This window comes from Pleurodeles waltl, chromosome 10 (genome assembly GCF_031143425.1).
Source record: "Pleurodeles waltl isolate 20211129_DDA chromosome 10, aPleWal1.hap1.20221129, whole genome shotgun sequence".
NCBI classification, from domain to species: Eukaryota; Metazoa; Chordata; class Amphibia; order Caudata; family Salamandridae; genus Pleurodeles; species Pleurodeles waltl.
The window spans coordinates 296,142,221-296,166,094 of record NC_090449.1 but is presented as its reverse complement, the minus strand read 5'-3'; the positions used below and the strand labels follow the sequence as shown (position 1 = coordinate 296,166,094).

The following is a 23,874-nucleotide window of genomic DNA, read 5'->3' as shown; positions in this document are numbered from 1 at the left end:
TACATATTCTCAAAGCAAGAATGACAATCACGTACTTAGGCTCTGTAGCGGATGCACCACTTACTCACATCTATTGTGCTCTAAGCAAACTTTGTAGGTCAGCAAGAGAAAGTTCCTCTGCTTTATATATGCAGGGATACATCGATATTGGCATAGGTACAGAAATGAGTGGCTATATCAAGTAAGACTTTAGAGAGGATTATGGTTCAATTGGGTACTACAAGGTGGTCAGAAGGGTGCTCAGGCTTACAGTCTGGAGTCAAATAGTGGAGCCTACATCACATGGGAGAGGTTGGAGATTTCTATGCACCCTTCCCCAGGCTCTTGATGGGCGTGGGGTGGTGTGAGTGATAAGTGAGAAAAAGTCTTCTTTGCATCTTCCACAAGTTGTGGGTTTCTCAGCTGCAAGTCTACTTACCATTTCCTGGCCATCCTCACCAAGGTCCACTGTGCTCAGGTGCCCGATGCTTAAGAGGCTGCAAATGGGTGCCTGCATAAAGGAAACAGATAAGAAATTAGAAGTGCATGAAGCAGAAATGGGATGAAGCAAACCTTCTGTCAGTGTACTCAAGAACCTTTTTTAAGGGCATTCAGAATCTACAGAAACTATTAGCAAGTTTTATCTTGCAGATTAATTGGTCAAGTAAGAACATATTTCTCCAATTTCAATGGTTGTAATGTCATGCCAGAAATTAAAGGTGCCTGAAGCACAATGCAAAGCAACGATAATGACTGAATGATTAAGAACCTTTTTTTTTTATCTGCCCACTCATTACAATCACTAGTAATCTGAATGTACTGCTCAATATTTAGATCCATATTTACAAATCTTAGTTCTGGTATGCAAAGTGAAGAGGTGAATAAGTGATAGAATTTTAATTGACAAAGATAAGCATGTTCAACGCTGAGATGAAGTTCTGGAAAGAGGTATCTTTTAGTCAATCCTCAGAACTCCTCCTTGTCTCTTGCGATTCAAAAACGCAGTCCTGTCAAATATAGTTGACTATGCAATTATCACCGTTTGATAGCGTTACATGTTACGCACTAGTGCATTCCTGACTAGTGCAACATTCCTGACTATTTTTAGCAGGAAAGATGGTTGCAGCATAATCGAGAAAATTACAGAGAGCAGTTAAAATCTCTTGTAGCCATCAAAAGAATTGATCCTACATTGTTCAGAACAGTAACTGTCATGTTGCGATATCAACGGCCAAGACACCACATTATTGTCCTGCAATCCTACTCAGGAACACTGCACTATTATCGTGCAATCTGACTGGCTACCAAGCTGCTCACTCCTCTGGGATCCCATTCAACACGGCCTTTGCACAGCACCCTGTACTAAAAAGGTACAGTAGTTACATGTCTTAGATACTCATAGTACATAAGATCTCTGAACTCCTAACCTACGTCCTCCCCTTTTGGGACAGTATGCACCAGTTAATACTGCAGAGATTGCTTAACCAACATGTGTTAATAGACAAAGTATCCAAAATGAAGAAAAGTCTTCAGTGTCTTCTTGTTAAGGAGAGTAAAAACTGTCCGAGTCTACAAAGCAGTGCACAAAGAAGCACTGTTATACCCAATAGTACAGGAGCATGGCATTGCCAATCACAAGCGCCACATCCAGAATGCTATTAGCAGTACTCTGGATTAAAAGAGGATGTAGAACATCCTTGGTGCTAAAAACATTCTATATTCATACACCCAACCAACACCTACACTATAGCCTGTATAGGATGCTTGCTTCTGGTCCAGGGAGGACCTAGCCTGGCAATTCAGGCTGGACAATTCCCATGGGGAACAGGGTCAAGACTGATTTGTATATGGATGGGTCCAAAATGGGGTGGCATGGTGAGCAAAAGAACGATGGATTAAACCCAGATCTGGAACTGGGGTTGAGTGTTTGCATTGATAAGCGAGCGTCCATCATGCTTTTGGGTTGCTAAGGTTCATTATATGGACTATTGTGCATCAATAATTGGGATGGTTTATATGTGCTTCGATTTCCTTCACCAAGTGGCTGTTCCTGTTTTTTTCCTGAATAACCATACCCTGCTGCCAATAAACCGTGTGGAGGAGGATGGCCTCATCGGGGTACACAGAGCTTTCCAAGCGACGCTGTAGTTCACGCGGAGGGTAAGTCAGCAGTACTATTAAGGAAGAAAGGGGTGAGGCTGGAGCAGAAACTAGGCTTGCGAGATCTCTAAGCAAAGGATAAGACACACTAGTACGATGGCAAAATCAACATTTATTTACGCCTTTCACAGTGCAGGCAGGGAGAACGGGTAAGGAAACAGAAGGACTGAGAATCGACTAAACAGAGGACTCTGAATTACCAGCAGAAGCGCACTGTGCAACAGAAATGTCAGATTATAACACCGCCCCTGATAATACACTCTAAAAGCGCTTCAGAAGAACTAAAAACAACGTTAAGAAACATGTTCGCTCTATCTTGCCACCTCTGAATGCTTCACGATCAGAGAAACTAGGTTCAGAGTGCGGTTCATCTGTTATCAGATACCACATGAATTGGCAACGAGGGTGGATCTGTCAACACCGTTTCCAAACCTACGCATTTCTCTGCTTTATTTTGAGTGTCCTCACACCCTGACCTGACATTCACAGGTTATTTTATATCGCTTCTTGATGGTAAGGTGGCATTTTCGATAAAATTTTAGATAAAGTTGTAGGAGCAGCAAACCTTTTTTAAGAAGCATGTCTGGTGGAAGCTGTTATACTTTTTCTTCTGGAGTAATTGGCTGTGCTCAAACAAACGGAGGCTACATTACATTTCTGACAGTTATTTTTACAGTGACTCGCACACTTAAATCTTTAAAGCAAGTCTAATTTTGGATTTCCGTGATTCGCACACTTTTGGTATTTGCAACTGATGGTGAAGTTAAATGTTTTCTGTGATACAAAGTATTTAACACGGTTTGGGGGTGAGCGTGTGGAAACGTTACGCTTTTGACATCTGATCAGAGTCCGTTTAACAGCTTTCAGCTGTGCATGTGCAAGTGGAAACAGCGTTGTCATAGTGACATTGACGTGTACAGTGACTCGCACACTTAGGGCCATATGTACGAAAGCTTTTTTCCAGAGACACAGAATGGGTAAAATCCTTTGGTACATCTGGCCCTTAGTGAGCCCTGTTTTTAGGGTCGAGCCTGCGTTTCGCAGCGAGACTCTTTTGTATTTAGAAAAGGGCTCGGAGCCCTGTCAACTTCACGTCAGTGTTTTTTATTGGTTCGTGGGCTTCCCTAATAAAATCTGCTTGCTTTCATTAGTCGAAGGCACGCATACGTCATGCCTTTTCCGGTGGCTAGCCCTCCTCCAGCACAGCAACCAAGTACAGAAAACATGCGAGGCTCGCTGTTTTCCATCGGGCTCGTGGACTTTTTTTTCTCTAATTTACGAGCCCGATCTCGCTTGGCAGAAGTCAAGCGCTTTCCATACTTGATTTCACTTTTTCGGGTTATGTACATAAATGCACTTTTGCCTGATAGGTGAAAAGTCGGGTTAGGAGTTTACAACCCGATCAGCTCTAACATGAGCAAACGCGAGACCCGTTGCATTGTAAATGCTTGTTAGTGATGTTACAGTGACTCGCACACTTTATCATTGTCCAGCGAGATCTTGCCGTGGATTGGAGTCCGCTCAAGAAAATTTGGATTTGTACATGCAAGTTAAAACGTTCCTCTATCGTTATTAATGTGTGCAGTTACTTGCACGTTTAAATCTTTTAAGCAAGTTTGGATTTCAATTTCAGTGCTGTAACTGGCACTTTTTTTTTCTTTTTTTTCTTTTTTAATTATACAGCGAGTCTATTCAACTGTGACTCGCACACCTACAATTCTCTCACTTTAAAAACAGCCTTATTTAGTATCTATAGCGAGTCTCTTCAGCGATTTACGCACTATCACTACTTTTGTTATAGTCCTAAAGTACCTTATGTATTTCTTATTTATTCTGCACTGGTTTACACTGCGTTTAGTAATCGTATGTTCTGTGCATTGAATTGTTATTTTGTCTTCCATTGGTAATTGCTCAGAAACTCTCTGTTTTCATTCTCTTGTCACTTTATTTCTTAGTTACAGTTTATATTTAGTTGACTCTTTTTGTCATGCAAACTGCAAATTTGCCAACTGTGTTTCTGTCTGAAACAGGTTTTCCTACAGTTAAATGGCACAATTGGTACAAGTCCTTTAAAAGTTATTTAGTTGTCATTGATGGATTGAACTTTTCAGCAATTATGAAGAAAGCAATTTGATATAATTGCCTTGGGACGGAAGGGCAAAGATTTTTTGATCACCAATCACAAGCACAACCGTCATCATCTGACCAAGGGGATGTCTTTACTGAGGCAGTCAATATACTAGAAAAATCATTTCAAGGATGACCTTAGTATCATTGTTGAAAGGCATACATTTTTCACATGGTAACAATTTCAAGACGAGTCAATTGACAACTTCATAGCTGTATGAAATAAATTTACAAGTCTCTTCTTGTAAGGGCTTAATTTCTACGAGATAGAATATAAGGATTCAGAGTTTGCTTCAAGATAGCATTTTATTTTGCTGTAGCGGGTCACCCTCAAAGAGTGTCGATGATACTCTCTGGCCAAGAGCAACTGACCTCTTCTCCTTTCTTCCTATGTCGTATTGCAATACCCACTTAACCACGCTATACAGGCGGCATAATTTCCAAACACATTCAAGCAAACTTTTCCTGTAACACCGTTGAACCACAAGAACAGGATGTTCAAGCACAGAAATAACATTTGAGAGCATGGGACGGTTAGGCCCTCTGCAAAGTTTTGAAAGCAATTCTAAGAAACCAGCACATTTGTAAGAAACGAAAATGAGCAGGGCTGCTGAAGGCATACAATTTTGCTTGTGAGATTAAAGGTTAGACAAAATGGAGCCCTGCATACACCACTCCACCTGTTCAGGGACCCCCAGTCCCTGTTCTGGAGTGACACTGGACAATGGAAAGGGGAGTGACCACTCCCGTCCATCACCACCCCAGGGGCAGTGCCCAGAGCTCCTAGAGAGGGTCCCTGGGCTCTGCCATCTTGTTTCAAAGGATGGCAGGGAACTCTGGGAGCATCTGAGTGGCCAGGCCAGGCAGGTGAAGTCAGAGCCCCCTCCTGATAAGTGCTTGCATGGTTAGGTGACCAATCCCCCTTTCAGAGCAATTTAGGGTCTCTCTCTGGGGTGGGTCCTCAGATTCGGCTTCCAAGATTCCATCAGGACTCCTCTGCAACCTTCACTTCGAGTTCTGGCCTCCGGAACGGCAACTAGAACCTCAAGGACCACACAAGCTGCTTCCTAGAAAGGACTCTTCAGCAACATTGTTTCCAGGGCTCCTGCCAGCTCTGCAACAATTTCCTCGACATGCATCCTTAAAAGACTGCAACTCTTCAGCCTGCACAAGAAAGAGAAGGAATCTCGCTTGCAGTGAACGAGTGTCTCCCCTGCAACCACAGGCACCTACAACAAGCGACGACTGGCTGCGTGGATCCCCTCTGCTGCTGAGCTGGGTGGATCCTGCATCACGGGTGGTGGTCCAGAGTAGTCCTCTTGGTCCTCTCTGCAAGCTGTCCAACTTTGATGGAGGTAAGCCTTCGCCTTCCCACGCAGGACAGTACCCCGTGCACTGTCTCTTGCAGCTGCCAAGGCTTGTTTGCATCTCCTCCAAGAGATCTTCAGGCGACGTGTAGCTCCAGCCCCCAGCACTCCATCCTGCAAAGCACAGCCTCCTGTGTGGTTCTCCTGCGGCATGGGATCCACTGTTGTAGTGCTGTGTGGGCTCCTTCTGCGACTCCTGTGTCCCCTTCCTGTGGGACTCCTGTGGGTGCTGCCTCTGCTCCTGTGGACTCCATGCAATGCTGAGGGTCCCCTGTGACTCCCCCTCATGGGGAGAGTCCTCCTGGGCCTTGCTGGTCCTCAGCAGCCCCTCTTTTCCACTAACCGCAAGTTTCCTTTGCCAGGGCTTGTTGCTGGAAATCATGCACCAACACCCCTCTGCAATCTTTCTTCTGGCGTGGGACATCTTCTGCATCCATCAGGAACTCTTCTCCTGCTCCAGTGCTGACCTGTTCTTCATTACAGTCGACCAACCTCGGCATCCACAGCTGGGTGGGTAGTACCTCCTACTCCTCCTGGACTCCACTGTGACTCTTGGACTTGGTCCCCTCTCTCCACTGGTCTTCTTTCTTTAGGAATCCACCACTAGTTTTCTTGCAGTCTTCTCTGGGTGTCTACTTTTCCTCCTTTTGGGTGGTTTGGGGAAAACCCAGTGTTTTACTCTGAAATTCCTGGTAGCTGGGGTGTACTGTGTTGCTTACCTTTGTGTTTCTCAAGTACTCCCAGCTCCCCTCTACACATTTCACTTACCTAGGTGGGGGGTACCTTGTTCGCATTCCATTTTCTTAGTGCATGGTTTGTGCTCCCCCTAGGGTCACTATTGGTGATTACTGTTTGCACTGTTTTCTAACCTTTTCTATGACTATTTCTGATTGCTAGTGTATAGATTTATTGCATTATTTACCTCCCAAGGATGGGTCACCTGTCTAGTATTTTGTGGCGATTTGTGCCAAAAATAAAGTACCTTTATTTTTTAACAACTGAGTGTTTTCTTTCGTGTGTGTGTGTGTAAGTGCTGTGCGACTACAGTGGTATTTCATGAGCTTTGCATGTCTCCTAGATAAGCCTTGACTGCTCACTCACAGCTTCCTCTAGGGAGCCTGGCTTCTAGACACTGCCTACATTTCACTAAGAGGGGATACCTGGTATAAGGTGCAAGTACCATAGGTACCCACCACACACCAGGCCAGCTTCATACACCCATCCAGTGTATTATTGCGTAAACACACCTCAGCACTTTGAGCACCAGGTTCTGGTTGGTGAGCCGACTTGCTTTTAAATTGGTAGCCAGTTGGTGGAGTTATAAACATGTGAATGTGGTGGGGTGGGCGGTCACTCTAACCCTCTCCCCCCCCCAACCTTTGCTCCACTCTTGCTTTCCTGTCTGCCTGCGCTCTAGACCCGCCCTCCTGTATGAATTCACTCTATCTCTTTCCCTTGCCTCCTCTCCACCCCACTTGACCAGCGCTCTTCAGTCCAACTCTATCCCACGCTGTAGCTTTGCTCTACTTTTGCCTTCTCTGCCTCTTTCGATCACTGACTGGTCATCCTCTTATACTACCTCTGCCTTGCACCCCCTTCCACTGTCCGGTCCTCCTTTTTGCTCTAACATTAGAAGGTCATCTACCTCGGTCCTCTCTCCACTTCTGCTTTGTCCCCACCTTTCTCCACCCCAGCCCTGTCCCTCCCCAACTCAGCCCTGTCCCTCCCCAACTCTCCACCTCCACCTCTGCCCCTCCCCAACTCTCCACCTCTGCCCTGCCCCTCCCCAACTCTCCACCTCTGCCCTGCCCCTCCCCAACTCTCCACCTCTGCCCTGCCCCTCCCCAACTCTCCACCTCTGCCCTGCCCCTCCCCAACTCTCCACCTCTGCCCTGCCCCTCCCCAACTCTCCACCTCTGCCCTGCCCCTCCCCAACTCTCCACCTCTGCCCTGCCCCTCCCCAACTCTCCACCTCTGCCCTGCCCCTCCCCAACTCTCCACCTCTGCCCTGCCCCTCCCCAACTCTCCACCTCTGCCCTGCCCCTCCCCAACTCTCCACCTCTGCCCTGCCCCTCCCCAACTCTCCACCTCTGCCCTGGCCCTCCCCAACTCTCCACCTCTGCCCTGCCCCTCCCCAACTCTCCACCTCTCCACCTCTGCCCCGCCCCAACTCTCCACCTCTGCCCTGCCCCTCCCCAACTCTCCACCCTGCCCCGCCCCTCCCCAACTCTCCACTCTGCCCCGCCCCAACTCTCCACTCTGCCCCGCCCCAACTCTCCACCTCTGCCCCGCCCCGCCCCAACTCTCCACCTCTGCCCCGCCCCTCCCCAACTCTCCACCTCTGCCCCGCCCCTCCCCAACTCTCCACCTCTGCCCCGCCCCTCCCCAACTCTCCACCTCTGCCCCGCCCCTCCCCAACTCTCCACCTCTGCCCCGCCCCTCCCCAACTCTCCACCTCTGCCCCGCCCCTCCCCAACTCTCCACCTCTGCCCCGCCCCTCCCCAACTCTCCACCTCTGCCCCGCCCCTCCCCAACTCTCCACCTCTGCCCCGCCCCTCCCCAACTCTCCACCTCTGCCCCGCCCCTCCCCAACTCTCCACCTCTGCCCCGCCCCTCCCCAACTCTCCACCTCTGCCCCGCCCCTCCCCAACTCTCCACCTCTGCCCCGCCCCTCCCCAACTCTCCACCTCTGCCCCGCCCCTCCCCAACTCTCCACCTCTGCCCCGCCCCTCCCCAACTCTCCACCTCTGCCCTGTTCCTTCCCCTCGACCATGTCGCCTTCCACCTCAGCCACACCCACCTTCCTCTCCACCTCTGCCCTATCCATCTGTCTCTTTCCACCTCTGCCCTGGCCCCCCCTTCTCCACCTCTGCCCTGTTCCCCCTCTTCACCTCTGCCCAGTCATTCCCCCCTCCACCTGTGCCCAGTCATTCCCCGCTCCACCTGTGCCCTGTCCCTGCCCTCTCTCTCCACCTCTGCCCTGGCCCCCACCCCTCTTTCCACCTCTGCCCTGGTCCTCCGTCTCTCCACCTCTGCCCTGGTCCCCCCCATTCTCCACCTTTGCCCTGCCTCCCCATTCTCCACTTTTGCTTTGGCCCCCGTTCCTCACCTCTGTCCTGATCACCCCCTCCACCTCGACCATGGCCTCCCTCTCTCCACCTCTGCCCAGTCATCCCCCCTCCACCTGCCTAGTCACCCCCTCCAACTCTTCCCTGCCATCCACCTTTCACCTATGTTCTGTCTGTCCAGTCACCCCTCCACCTCTGCCCTGTCCCTGCCCTCTCTCCTCCTCGGCCCTGTCCCTGCCCTCTCTCCTCCTCGGCCCTGCCCCTGCCCTCTCTCCCCCTCGGCCCTGCCCCTGCCCTCTCTCCCCCTCGGCCCTGCCCCTGCCCTCTCTCCCCCTCGGCCCTGCCCCTGCCCTCTCTCCTCCTCGGCCCTGCCCCTGCCCTCTCTCCTCCTCGGCCCTGCCCCTGCCCTCTCTCCTCCTCGGCCCTGCCCCTGCCCTCTCTCCTCCTCGGCCCTGCCCTCTCTCCTCCTCTGCCCTGCCCCTGCCCTCTCTCCTCCTCTGCCCTGCCCCTGCCCTCTCTCCTCCTCTGCCCTGCCCTCTCTCCTCCTCTGCCCTGCCCTCTCTCCTCCTCTGCCCTGCCCCTGCCCTCTCTCCTCCTCTGCCCTGCCCCTGCCCTCTCTCCTCCTCTGCCCTGCCCCTGCCCTCTCTCCTCCTCTGCCCTGCCCCTGCCCTCTCTCCTCCTCTGCCCTGCCCCTGCCCTCTCTCCTCCTCTGCCCTGCCCCTGCCCTCTCTCCTCCTCTGCCTTGCCCCTGCCCTCTCTCCTCCTCTGCCCTGCCCCTGCCCTCTCTCCTCCTCTGCCCTGCCCCTGCCCTCTCTCCTCCTCTGCCCTGCCCCTGTCCTCTCTCCTCCTCTGCCCTGCCCCTGTCCTCTCTCCTCCTCTGCCCTGCCCCTGTCCTCTCTCCACCTCTGCCCTGCCCCTGTCCTCTCTCCACCTCTGCCCTGCCCCTGTCCTCTCTCCACCTCTGCCCTGCCCCTGTCCTCTCTCCACCTCTGCCCTGCCCCTGTCCTCTCTCCACCTCTGCCCTGCCCCTGTCCTCTCTCCACCTCTGCCCTACTGCCCCCTCCCCCACCTCTGCCCTACTGCCCCCTCCCCCACCTCTGCCCTGCTCCCCCCTCCCCCACCTCTGCCCTGCTCCCTGTACGCTCTTCACCCTTGCCCCCCACCTTGCCCTGGCCCCTACTCCCCTCTCCACCTCTGCCCTGCCCTCTCTCCACCTCTGCCCTGTCCCTGTACGCTCTTCACCTTTGCCCCCCACCTTGCCCTGGCCACTACTCCCCTCTCCCCCTCTGCCCTGGCTCCTACTCCCCTCTCCCCCTCTGCCCTGGCTCCTACTCCCCTCTCCCCCTCTGCCCTGGCTCCTACTCCCCTCTCCACCTCTGCCCTGGCTCCTACTCCCCTCTCCACCTCTGCCCTGGCTCCTACTCCCCTCTCCACCTCTGCCCTGGCTCCTACTCCCCTCTCCACCTCTGCCCTGGCTCCTACTCCCCTCTCCACCTCTGCCCTGGCTCCTACTCCCCTCTCCACCTCTGCCCTGGCTCCTACTCCCCTCTCCACCTCTGCCCTGGCTCCTACTCCCCTCTCCACCTCTGCCCTGGCTCCTACTCCCCTCTCCACCTCTGCCCTGGCTCCTACTCCCCTCTCCACCTCTGCCCTGGCTCCTACTCCCCTCTCCACCTCTGCCCTGGCTCCTACTCCCCTCTCCACCTCTGCCCTGGCTCCTACTCCCCTCTCCACCTCTGCCCTGGCTCCTACTCCCCTCTCCACCTCTGCCCTGGCTCCTACTCCCCTCTCCACCTCTGCCCTGGCTCCTACTCCCCTCTCCACCTCTGCCCTGGCTCCTACTCCCCTCTCCACCTCTGCCCTGGCTCCTACTCCCCTCTCCACCTCCGACCTGTTCCCCTCCCTCTCCACCTCCGACCTGTTCCCCTCCCTCTCCACCTCCGCCCTGTTCCCCTCCACCTCCGCCCTGTTCCCCTCCCCCTCCACCTCCGCCCTGTTCCCCTCCCCCTCCACCTCCGCCCTGTTCCCCTCCCCCTCCACCTCCGCCCTGTTCCCCTCCCCCTCCACCTCCGCCCTGTTCCCCTCCCCCTCCACCTCCGCCCTGTTCCCCTCCACCTCCACCTCTGCCCTGTTCCCCTCCACCTCTGCCCTAGCCCCTCCACCCCTCTCCACCTCTGCCCTAGCCCCTCCACCCCTCTCCACCTCTGCCCTAGCCCCTCCACCCCTCTCCACCTCTGCCCTAGCCCCTCCACCCCTCTCCACCTCTGCCCTAGCCCCTCCACCCCTCTCCAACTCTGCCCTAGCCCTTCCACCCCTCTCCACCTATGCCCTAGCCCTTCCACCCCTCTCCACCTATGCCCTAGCCCCCCACCCCTCTCCACCTATGCCCTAGCCCCCCACCCCTCTCCACCTATGCCCTAGCCCCCCACCCCTCTTTCTGCTCTGGTCCCCCCTCTCTCCACTTCTGCCTGGCCCCCTACTCCACCTCTAATCTGGCCTTCCCACTACTTCTCCCATGGCCTCCCTCTCTTCTGCTATGACCCAGTCTCCACAAATCCGTCCCTCACCTCTCTCATCTATCACCTGTGAAACAGACCATACACATGGTCGAATGTTCTATGCAGGTGCAGCGATTATTTTTATTTATTGTGTAAGAAGAAATAATGAGGTTTGAGATCATGTAACACTAGCAGGAAGCCTTTGAGACATTAACAGGCAGTATTACCCACTACAAAAGACAGCTGCCTTTGCATGTTGAATTCGCCATGTGTGCGCGCTATGAATCAGAAGAGTGGAAACGCTTCTCTTTTTGGAGGGAAATAAACAGGAGAGATTTCCTAGCAGTACTAGTTTCACAATCCTAGCTTCCCTTTACTGACATTGCTGCCCCACCCCTGTACACGAGCATAAATGGATGGACGCAGACTGTAGGAAAATCAGACAAAAAGAAAGAGGAACTGTCGATAATGGAGCTATAGTTCAGAAGAAACCAGAATGCAGGCATGCGGGGCAAGTTGCACAATATTAAACTTGCCAGAGCGGTTACTTTCCCAGCATTAGACCTAGGGTTGGTTCCTTTCCAATACGAAAGGCACGTGCACAAACTAGAGATTGGCAGTCAATTCAATTCAGCAGTCCCGTGTTTAATAAGCACTGGCAAAGCTAATAAATCTTGCCTACGCAAGAGCTATTGCCTTGGCAACGTGTTTTAGCCATGTTGTATACCAATGTGGCTGCTGTTCAGCATGGCTAAAAGTTAGAAGTGGGAGGTGGGGTAGATTGGAGTACAGTGTATTGCGGTAGATTGGCAAAGAGTGGTGCGGGGTAGACTAGAGAGGGGGAGTTTGGTAGATTAGCGTGGTAGACTGGGGTGAAGTGGGGCAGATTATGGTGGAGTAGATTGGGGTAAGGTAGATTGGGCTAGAATTGAATATATTGCGGAAGCGTAGTGTGGGGGTACATTGGGGAAGAGTGGGGTGGAATGGGGTAGAGTAGAGAGGGGTAGATTGGAGTGGGGAGAAGTGGAGTTGGACAGATTGGAGTCAAGAATAGCGTGGAGTGTAAGCAAGGGGAAGAGTGTAGTGGAGTGGGGTGGAGGCAGACTAGACCGAGTTGGGATTGGAGTGCAGTGAGATAGACTGGGGAAGAGTGGAGTGGCAGATGGTAGATTGGAGTGAAGTGGAGTGGTGTAGACTGGGTAGAGTGGAATGGAGGGTGGTAGATTGGAGAGGGGAGTGGGAATGAGTGAAGTTGGATAGAGTGGAGTTGAGATTGGAATAGCGCAAGATAGATTTGAGAAGAATGGAGTTGGGTAGATTGGAATACAGTGGAGGAGGGTAGATTAGGGTGCAGTGGAGAGGGGTAGATTGGGTGGATTAGAGTAGGTAGACTAGAATGGAGTGGGGTAGAATGGGGCGGGGGAAGTGAGAGACGAGTGGAGTTGGATAGATTGGACTGGAGTCGCATTGGAGTGGCACAAAATAGATTTGGGAAGAAGAGTGGAGTAGGGTAGCTTGGAGTATAGTGTAGGGGATAGATTAGGGTGCAGTGGGGTAGATTGGGGATATTAGAGTAGGGAAGATTGGAATGGAGTGGGGGAGTGTGGTAGATTGAAATGGGGTAGATTGAAGAGGGATGAATGGAGTATGGTAGTTTGGAGTGGGGTAGACTGGAGTGGTGTGGAGTGCAGTAGAGTGGGGCGGGGTAGATTGCAGTGGTGTGTGGTGGAGTGGGATAGATTGAGGCAGAGTGAGGTAGACTGGAGTGCATTAGATAGGGGTAGATTGGAGTAATGAAGATTGGGGTGAGTGTGATGGGGAGGATTGGAGTGGGGAGGAGTAGGTTAGATTGTGGTGGAGTGGGTTAGATTTGAGTGCAGTGTGGTATAGTGGACTGGGCGCACTGGAACGTGACAGACTGTGGGGAGTGAAGAGGAGTTGGATAGATTGCAGTGGAGTTTGGAATGGAGTGGCGTAAATTGGACTGGGGAAGATCGGACTGGTGCAGAATGGAGTTTGCAGATTGGAGTGGGTTGGATTGGGTACATTGGAGTGGGGTGGACTGGGGTAGCTTGGAGCAGAGTGGGGTGGACTGGGTTAGACTGAGGGGAGTGGGGTTGAGTGGATAATAGTGAAGTGGATTGCAGGAGTGTAGTATATTGGGTTACAGTGGGGTAGATTGGGTTAGAGAGGGGTGGTTTGGGGTAGACTGGGGGTGGGGTAAATTTGAGTAGAATGGGTTGGACTGGAGTGGGGCAGAGAGGAGTAGACTGAAGTAGAGTTGACAGAGGCAAACTGTAACAAAGTGCGGTGGGGTAGACTGAGGTACTGTAGTGTGGAGAGGGATAGATTGGGGTGGGGTAGAATGGAGTAGGGGTAGAGTGGAGTGGTGTGGCGTGTCATGGAGTGAGTGGTGTAGATTAGGGTGGCATGGAGTTGAGTGGTTTGTTGCAGAGTGTTGAGTGGGGGGCGTACAGTGGAATGGCACAGAATGAAGTGGTGTGGTATAGAGTGGAAATGCACAGAGCAAAGTGGAGTGGCGTAGTGTGGAGTGTGCACTGTGTGGTAGCACATTGCCATTATAGACAACACATTTTCAATTAAAATGGACATTATATTTGCACGTAATACTTTTTTACTGCACACAAACGACGTGTGCAAATGTCATCACCTAGTATACTGATGTGTTTTGTTTATATTCAAATATTTTTTTTCCACCACACTTCAGAATTACAAAAAATCTCAGATTTTAGACTGAATGAAAGTGTTCATAAAGATCGCTTGACCTGTGAATTGAATGTGCACCTGTAGTCCTGGCCCTTGAAATACCTCCATAAAAACAAAATTGTTGTCCAGAGATTTTCATTTTTCATTTGTGCTTTTATATCATTAGATAAGTAATTTAGCTTGGTAGACATTGCTAATGCGGGCTGATTTTTGCTGCACGGCATTTTAAAAAATAGCGGATGTGTTGCAGTGATGATGTAATATTTCAGGAACCATGAGACCAATATAGTTCATTTTAGTGTCAAAACATAGGTTTTGGAGGTCAAGTAGTCTTACAGAGACAGATAACTCCTCAAAGCAACACATCCGCCATTTTCCAAAATGGCAGCTCTTTAATGATGTGTTTTAGCCATCATATTGGTAATTTATTTTTTGTTTCAGGTTTTCCATTGATTCAAATTTGTAAACATAAGCGAAGCAGGTGGTAGCAGAGGATCTATCTCCTGACAGTCTGTTGCTAACTACAAAATCGGAGGGCTCCTTCAACAAAGAAAAATGCATCATATGCTAAACTAATCCGTAAGAAAAGCTAACATCAACTGCAGCTGGACAGAAGAGAGTTTGAGATGCTGCAGAAATACGGCAAAAGGAAGTTCACAAAAGATTGAAACTGATGACGATCAAATATTTTATCCTTTTAACAACAAGTACCACAAGTCATATACAATGGAAAAAAGCCTAGAAAAAAAAAGCAGAAACCGACAACATTGATGATGACTTTGAAGATATAAGAGAAAAGAGTGGAAGACAATCCCATTAACTGACAGGGTTATGCTGTGCAAATGTACTGTCTTTTCCCAAATCATGTTTTATGAATTACATCTTGGCAAAAAGAAAACTGCTACACATAATGACTGTCCACATAACTTATGACAAGTGCAAAAGTAGACGGCTAATCATTTCAATGAATAGGATTGATGTATCAACATGTTATAATGACATCGTACGGGGAAGGAACTTGTTAACAGCGCATGCTGTAAACTCTTGTGAAACAGACAAGCACACCACTTCCAAGTCACTTTACCACGAAAGGATTAACAATTGTTGCTCCTGATCATTTTGATTTTGGAGACTGCTCTTCTTTGTCTGGAACATCCAGCACACAATACTGCAGTGTGGCTTTTTCAAAACTGAACCAATGAAGTAGCTGCAGAAAAACAAGCTGTGTCAGCTGTAGGCATAAACAAAGCTACAGACTGAAAACCCAACTGCCTTACCAACGTGTGCAAAATCTCTACAAGCCATCAACAAGTCTCAGTCTAACAGAAAGTTTCAGGACATGGATCCTCTTCTACCTGATGCTGTATTCTGCAAAGCCGATTTAACTGAATTTATCATACTGTTTATTCGGTGCGGACTGAAGGATGAAAAAAAGCCAGTTCCTCCAGGGGCTGGAATTCATGCTTTGATCTCCCAGAATACCATCCCACTGAAAGTTGGGTTTTTACAGGTAATACCATCTCCAGTCACAAACTACGCAACAGTACACATAGCTCTTAAAAAAAAAAAAAAAGCCTATCCTGCCAATTTTCTGTGATGAAGATGTTCTCCATATTGTAGCTGACATTTTAATGAGCAATCCTGCAGAATTTGATCATTGTTAACCAATAATGGGCGTTTTCCACATGACAAAAATTGAATTGCGGTGTGCAGGAGAGAAACTCACTGATATCTTTAATGTTATATTGTCATCAAGAGCCACCGGGAGAACAACAACAGTTTATTCACTCAGTGCAGGTACAAGCACTTTCAATAAGAGGGTGCATTATCAGAGAAATGTCCCATTGTCACACAGCAACAAACAGATGGTAAACACGCCTCGCTCTAATTCAGGAAAATCAGAGAATGTCATGCCTCACAGCGCCGACACATAAGAAGGATGTCTTGTTCTAAACAAATAGGAAAGGCATCGCTGCTGCATTATCCTGTGATTCTGGGCCAGTCACTAATCTCTCTGTGCCCAAAAAATAAATCAGTCATCCGCATGTTAGATAATGTGCTATTTAGGGGTTATGATACAGCCTCATAAATGGAGCACAGGAGGGGTACCATGGGGGTCCATGGGGGTCCATGGAGAGTAATCGACATTCTTCTTTCCTTAAAACGTTCTCACTTTGAAGTCAGCTGAAAGCAAACTAAACAACAAGCTCCCTCGAAGACAAAGCTTGACATGTGACCTCTGGCTTTGAACGCACAGCAAATGTGACAAGATAAGGACAAGATATACAGGCCGGCGTACAGAAAGGGAGCTGTCGGAAGGATACTGGTGCATAACGTTTGGGCAATGGGAAGGAAGAAGAAGTGAACCTGGAGAGCCTAACCAGCAAATGGATAGCAAGAAAAAGGGAGTTACAAACCACAAAGCAAGTGGCAAACAGCGGGCAGAATGCCTTCCCAGGTTAACACACCAGGCAAAGGCGATGTTTGGTAGACTGCAACCTAAAAAGGATTCTCACTTGCCAGCGTGGCAGGGGGCACAGCACTGTACAGAAGTTCTAAAAAGCGATAGAAGGAGGGAGACACAGAAAGACCAAATGAAAAAACAAAATATTGCTCACAGTAAGTGGAATAGGACTTTATTACGAGTTGCCGGTCATTTAGTATGCCAATACCAAATAACGGCAACTGGAAAAAACTGCAAAACCAGGTGCAGTGTTAACATGCCATTTCAAGAGGTAAAACATGCTGCATCATGGTTCATGTCACACTCAGGATTTTCGGGATCCCAGTCAAGGCATATTTTGAAGCAACTTTTTTTGGAAACAACTTTAAATGTATTATCTATTCTCTGCTAATTGAAGACTGCATTATGGCTATCAGAAATTAGGGCACACAGTAGCAGCTGAAAGCTCAAGCTACCTGGTGTTTGTCGGCAAAATACTAACAAGAGAAACTTTGAACAAACATTTATGTAGCCATTTATTTATTTTAATCTTGTTCTTATCTTGTCATATTTTGTTTCCATTCAAAGACTAAAGCCAAATGTCAGGATCATTTTCTTTTCTTTCTTCGACTTCAAAGTAAGAGGATTTATGTGACAATCTTTCTGGATACTAGGGGTAGGAAAGAAGTTCCTAGCACACAGCAACATTTAAATGAACTGTGTACGTATTTCAGAATTCTACTCTATGCCAATGCACTCTTCGCTTCTAGAACTGTACACCATTCCAAACTAAGCCACACCAATCTACTCTGCACATCCCCACTCCACGCTGACTGTACTTTATGCCATCCTGCAACTCTGCACTCTATGCCACTGATCTCAATGTCAAAACACTCTACACCAATGCACTTTACTATGCAATACTCAACTCTATACCCCTGCACTCTACCCCAATCCACTGTATGCTATTCTAATCTACTCTGCACCACAGCGTTCTACACCACTTTACTGTACGCCATTACACTCTATGCCACTCTACCCTGTACCACTGCACTCTGCGCCACTTCACTCTACTCTGAAAAAATCTCCTCTACGCCACTGCACTCCGCCCTGCACCACTCCACGCCACTTCATTCTATGCACAGCGACTCAACCACTGTACTTTACGCCAAAGCACTCTACACAACTGTACTCTATGCCCCTGCTGTCTATGCCATTCGAATTTACTGCACTCAGACACTCTACACCACTGCTCTCTCCGCCTCCCTACTGCACTGCACCCGGACACTATAATACTGCACTTTTTGCTACTGAACTCTGTGCAACTCTACTCTGCACTAATCCACTCTCTGCTGCTCTGCACCACTCCACTCTAATCTGTTACTGCATTCTACAATTCTGCATTGTATGCCACCTAATTCAATGCCACTGCACTCAATGCTGCTGCACTCTACGCCACTAAACTCTGCAACACTCTACATCAATGCACGCTACACCAACCCACTTAATGCAAGTGTACGCCACTCTATGCGACTCCACACTAAGCCACTCCAATACACAACACTTTCTGCCACTCCACTTATAGCCATTCCACTCTATGACACTCCACGCGACTCTCCTCTACACTACTAACCTTTAGCCATGCTGAACGGCAGCCATGCTGGTGTATAATATGGCTAAAACACACTGGCAAAGCCAATAGCTCTTGCATAGGCGAGATCTATTGGTTGTGCCAATGCTTGTGCACTTGGAGTTAGATACTTATGTTTTGCAACAATAATTTATGTGGGATTCAGTGCCAATCTTGCCACTGTAAGAAAGACATAGTAACAATGGCTGTTTAGTGGACTGATGGCTAATACCAAAATATGAAACATGCACATGGTGTTTGAAACTGTTCCTTCAAGTGACGAACATTAGCAATCACAAATAAATCAACCCTTACAACTGCCATTCTCGCTGTATTACAGAAGGTCACCAATAATTAAATGACATTGAATAATATTTGCTTTAATCCTCTTGCCCCGTCTTGGGCCTTCTCTTCGCTTTCTAAGTGTGTGCTTCTCTGGCCAGAGAGTGACCTTTGGCTCTGCCGAGTAAGAGAAATGGGACAGGACATGAGACAGGACAAGAACAGAGAGGCATTGTGATTGGCACATGGGTGAGGTAAAGAAGGAAACAAAGAAGGTAGAAGTACAGTTAAAGTAGAGGGATGCTGAACATATGGAGAGAACTAAGCTAAAGAGATAAAAGGTGAGGTAGCCAGAGTGAAAGAAGCAGACAGCAAGACGCAGGCGAAAAGATAGGTAAGAGAGAAGGAAATGTTAACGAGGGAGAGCGTTGGACTTCAAAGAGGATTATGACAGAAAGAGGTGACGTAGGGAGAGCTAAAGCAGGAGAGAGGGAGAGGAGTGAGATGTTTAGAGAAACAGAGACAACAGACACAAAGTAGTAAAGAGTGGTGAGGATGAAAAGGCAGCAAAATGATAAAAGAGGGGTAAATAGACTGATCGGATAAAGACAGTGGTGAAGCCAAGAGAAAGGGAGAGCAGGAAGAGTGATGGGTCGAAAGAAAAGTTGTAGACAGAAAAGAGGTGAAGCAGGGAGATGGAGGTGAGGTAGCCAAAAGAGAGGCAGCGTTGGCACAGAGGTAGAGAGACAGAGTGAGGAAGAAGGAATGCGGCAAAACAGGCACAGAGGTGATGTAGAGATGTATAAAAAGAGGTGAGGTAAAGAAAGCAAACTAAAATACAGAAGAAGGTAAACAGAGAGAGAGAGAAGAGAGCGAGAGGAGGTAATGAGTGATAGGAGTAGAGGTAGAGAAGCTAGTGAGAGACGAGACAGCAAGAGAGGTAGTGAGATAAACAGAGTTTATGTAATGAGAGGTGGAGTAGAATAAGCTGAAACAGTTGTTGAGATGAGAGGTAAGGAAATGAAGAGTGTGTAGGTAGGGAGTGGGTGAAAATAGGTAGAGAGTGGAGAGATGGCTGACTGGAGAGGGAGTTATAGGTGAGGAGATGAGATTGAGAGAGATACAGGAGCCAAGATGAAAGCCGAGCAGTAAGGTGCACCAATAAGGAAAGGGTAGAAAGAGGTGAAGAACAGAGGAGTAGAGAGATGTAGAGGTAGGCACAAAGAGAAGCAAGGCTGTGAGAGGTGTGGTGGAAAGGTGTGTTTTAGAGAGAGGGGACCTAAAGAGCTTAGATAGACAGAAGGGGCAGGTATACACAGATGTCGAGCTAGGCAGTGGGAAATGTGCGAGTTCAAAGAAAGGAGCTGACCTATGGAGAGAGATGAGATAGACAGAAGATGGTACAAGAATGTCTGCTGCATAGTGAACTAGCATTTTTGCTGCTCCCCTGAATGTCCGACTGCATGTATACCTGGTATGCCAACTTATTTTGACTATGGCAACTTATTATAACTATGTAGGCATGCTAATCTAGCACGTGCTCAGAGGTCTAGGCCCGTCCCAAAACTATGAAAGGTCCAGGACACTACAAGCATGCCCTCCTAGTGGACAGGACTGCTTTTTCTGTCCTTGTAACACAAAGTGGTTGTGGCAGCATAGTGTGACCGGACTATTTTTTTCTGAGACAGTGGGAGATCAGCCTACTGCCCCTCTTATGTAAAATCCAGCTACTATGTGACTACCCAAAACCTTGCAGTGAGATCATGTATGCAGGTCAACTGCCTGTGCAGTAGGACTGTGTGTGCATGAGTGAGTATTGAAGCCCGAGGAATCTATTTTCGATGCCACTGGTTTAGGGCGGCAAAAGATGGAGGATGAGGACAGCTACCATGGAAGTGTATTACTTGCATTCCTACTAGAGGATAGAGATCTAGACACAGAGGAGGACTGAGAAAGGGCTATCTTTACAAATTACTGAGGACTGTTTTAGCAAGGGGTTGTTGATTTATTCTTCCAAACTGAGCCATCTGGTGGACTGTAGAGATAAAGGAAGGGACTGTATTTTCTGTTATTTAAGTTGAAATGTCTCTGGGTCTGGCTGCTTTCTTTGACTATCGCAAAATAATGCTTCAGGGATGCTAATGACAGCTAGGTGCGGGCACCTCACACTTCATCATGGCCATGTCTTGGGTGCTTCCATTTGTAGACCGCACCACTGCTACCTGTTGTGGAAAGCATAAATTTACACAAAGGTTGTGTTTGGAAAGCAGCCTGTAAAGAACACTTGAAAGAGAACCACCTAAGACCGGTTCTGAAGTATGAAACAGTGGATCCACATTCCCCATCTGGTAAAAGTGTATTAAAGTGTGATCCATTGCACCCCACCATGTTCCAGTTTCACATTCTTCATGACCAAGAAAAGGAGTGCTCCACAGAGTACTTGAAGGAAGGAGAGCTTTTCTCTTTCTGACAGCCAGTCTCCCATAGGTGATGGAATATCATCTACAGTCTATAATTTCTGCTGCAGGAGGAGTGGGTCTGCCTAGTGCCCATAAGTCTGACTGGCTGCTAAGACAGAGAAGGGCTCCGTCTGCCCCTGCATGGGAACAGACTGTCTTGGAGGAAAAGACCAGCATCTTTCTGGTCAGAGGAACAAGGAGAGGAAGCATACTGCCTTACAGCAAAGCCAGGAGATGCTTGTTCTGCAGAGGGTCTTTTAGTCTCTCTGTGGTTCCCAACAAGAACCACAAAAAAAAACTACAAGCTAGCGACTAAGATTAAGAACTTGAGCAAACGAATGAACCCATTGCACATTTGACTTCTGGGGCACCAACATGTGCACCCGAGTTATTATTAAGGCTTCTACCACAAATTGCTGGAGGACAGTTTCATCTAGGATCACCCAACTAGGAGGTAACAAGAAAGGAGATAAGAAATGTAGTACTACAAGACAGTTGTTTCCAGGATCATGTCACTACCCTGTATATATGAATGCTGAAAAAGTACTTTCTTTTCTAAAAACACAGTCAGTGGGATAGACACTGATGTTATTGCATCTGTTACTTGCCTGTGAAATCTTGAGCTTCTGATCTCAAACACTATCTTTCTGAGAAACCAGTGACTGCTCTCCTGCGCTACCCTGACACTGAAGAGCAGAAAGGGTTGTATATGGCCCAGTTTGCACAGCCATAGTAGAATAGCCTCAGGGACACCAGTAGTAAACGACTTTGGTCACCAAGACCAAGTAGCCACTGCCGAGCCTATGGCCCTCCCACTTACAGAGTCTGTCAGGCGGCTCGGATGTACTGATTGATGAAGTGCAGAGAGAGATGTGGTTTAAGAAAATAGCAAGGTATAGAGAAAGTTGAGCAGATAAAAGGTATGGTAGAAAGCTAGAAAGCAGGGCGACGAAGTGAAGAGTGAGACAGAAGAAGGTATGTAGCGGTAGAGACAGGTAGAGTGGTAAAGTCAAGTGGCAAGAGACATGTCAAGAGTATTTCCTAACATGCACATTTATAGGATATAGTGAGGAAGTCGCCTCATATTACATAGCATCTATTGAGAAGCACAAAGCAAGAAAATGGTTACGGGGACACCACTCCATCCAGAAATGCAAAAGACAGAGGCGTGGGAGAAAGCCACAAGGGGCAGAAGCATGCAAAAGGTTAATGAAAAACCAGTACAATGTGTTGAATGTGTCTATCAAGCCATTACATATTTTGTTGGATTCCAAGGGTAGGATTTTATTTCTATGCTGATGACAGTTAGTACTTCACTGTGCGACAACTTTGCTATAGATTCCAAGGTCCAGTTACTCCAATAACAAGTGATTCTGAATTGAACGAATAGTTGCTTACCTCAGACTATTGATAATCAAGCAATGGTTAAGAAACTCCATCTTTCTCACGGTGCTGTTTCTTTCTCTCAGAAAGAAAAAAAACTGTGGGTGATTCTGGAGCTCCTCAGTGACCCTTTTAGTGCCCTGGGAGACACACCATTTATAGTGTCATGGGGAGTTTTACAGGCCCTGCCTAGTGGGAGCCTAATAGTCTTCTGGGGTGTAGTAGCTATTGACAGGTGTGATGCATACTTGCCCCTTCTAAAGTTTAGTCCAGCGTCCCATGGCAAAACATGAAACTTTATGCATATTTCTTTTCTTCTGGGTGGAAATGTTTGCCAACATTGTGTGGAAAGGTTTTGCAACAGTGATAGCAAACACTGGAAGGTGTGCAGTTGCTATTGGTGCAACTTTTGTACAGTTACTTTTCACTCAGACAATATCTTTATAAATGTACAAATGGTTTATGCAAGACCAAGGATGGTTGCTTCCCACATAGCACTAGGAAAGTGGATCAGCATTTACAAGTAGCCAAAACTCCGGGTACGTAAATACCACATGCAACCACAAAATAGCTTAAAATGATGAGAGGAGGAAAATAGGGAATTTTGCCTACTTTTAAGTTGAAGAAGCAGTCTTATTTTGAAGATTGGGTGGCTGGTCGTCCCAACATTTTTGGTCTCCATATGTTAAAAGATTGCACCCCGTTACCTCAAAGTGGCAAGCTTGATCTGAGGAACTGCCAGTCAGCCCTTATTCAAAGCTATCCATAGTTGGTTGGTAGTATAGTGCTGAATTTTGGCCTTACAGTGAGCGGGCTACAAATATATGGATGTATATATCAAAGTTACAGCTTTAAATTAGAGACACTTAGTAAACTGCGACCACAGGCTTCACAGAGTTGGACTAAGGTTGTTAATACAGCAAAGGCTTGCCACTACTCTTGCTGCACAATAATGCTTTCCATTTTAATGAGTGGGTTGTTAACCCAGTTGTGTCCTGGTGCGGAGTACATTGGGAGCTTGTGGGTGCCTCAGGGTATTTTTTAAGTGTGAATCGAAGAGGGAACAACAGTAGTACTGTAGTGCTCATGAAGAGCTGAACTGCAGAAACATTTCCTCTGAAAGCAGTGGTTGCAAATTAGAGAGCTTAATGATGTGCATCAATCCGACCTTCTAGACTCAAATATATGTATAAAAAAATAATAATTACAAAACAATACAGGTCTAGTGGCCACGCGTGATCTGGGGCACTACAAACTATTCCCAAAATGAAAAAGATGCAGGATCATTTTAGTCCCTTTGTCCTTAGAAACACTCTAAAAGTACTTTGTGCAACAGCAGTGATGGCACTTTAACCTACCCTACACATATAAGATGAGGCATAAAACACAAGATTCACTCTTTGGGTACACGCCAATGCACAGCTGAGGATAAATGGTACTGGGGCTCAACTGGGGAAGCAAAGCAACCCTGGCGCAAAATGCTCAAACCAGCCTTTTTCCCTTCACCTCTCTCTTCTCATCCATCCACTCTCTCTCCCTTCTCTGCTCTCTTTTGATTCCTTTCTACCTTCCCACTCCTCCACTCCCGCTTTTTCTCTCTCTTGAAACTCCTCGTGCCTGCTGCAGTTAACTTCTGGGAGTTTGGAACTGCAACAGAGGCACCAGGCACAGACCCTGACAAAAAAATACCTACATGGGCTCCAGTCCACCGGAGGAATGCCCAGTGGACTAAAAGCCCTTCCTGCCCCTAA

The 23,874-nt window shown here is 48.2% G+C and overlaps 1 protein-coding gene across 2 annotated transcripts in view; it reads right to left on the bottom strand.

The window, feature by feature from the left end:
• CLCN7 (chloride voltage-gated channel 7) overlaps nucleotides 1-23,874 on the bottom strand; it is a 273,461-nt gene that overhangs the window by 230,655 nt on the left and 18,932 nt on the right. For both annotated transcript variants that reach the window (XM_069210446.1, XM_069210445.1), the window contains one exon: nucleotides 419-490. In XM_069210446.1, coding sequence (XP_069066547.1) covers nucleotides 419-490 — 72 coding nt within the window. The remainder of the gene's footprint in view (nucleotides 1-418; nucleotides 491-23,874) is intronic.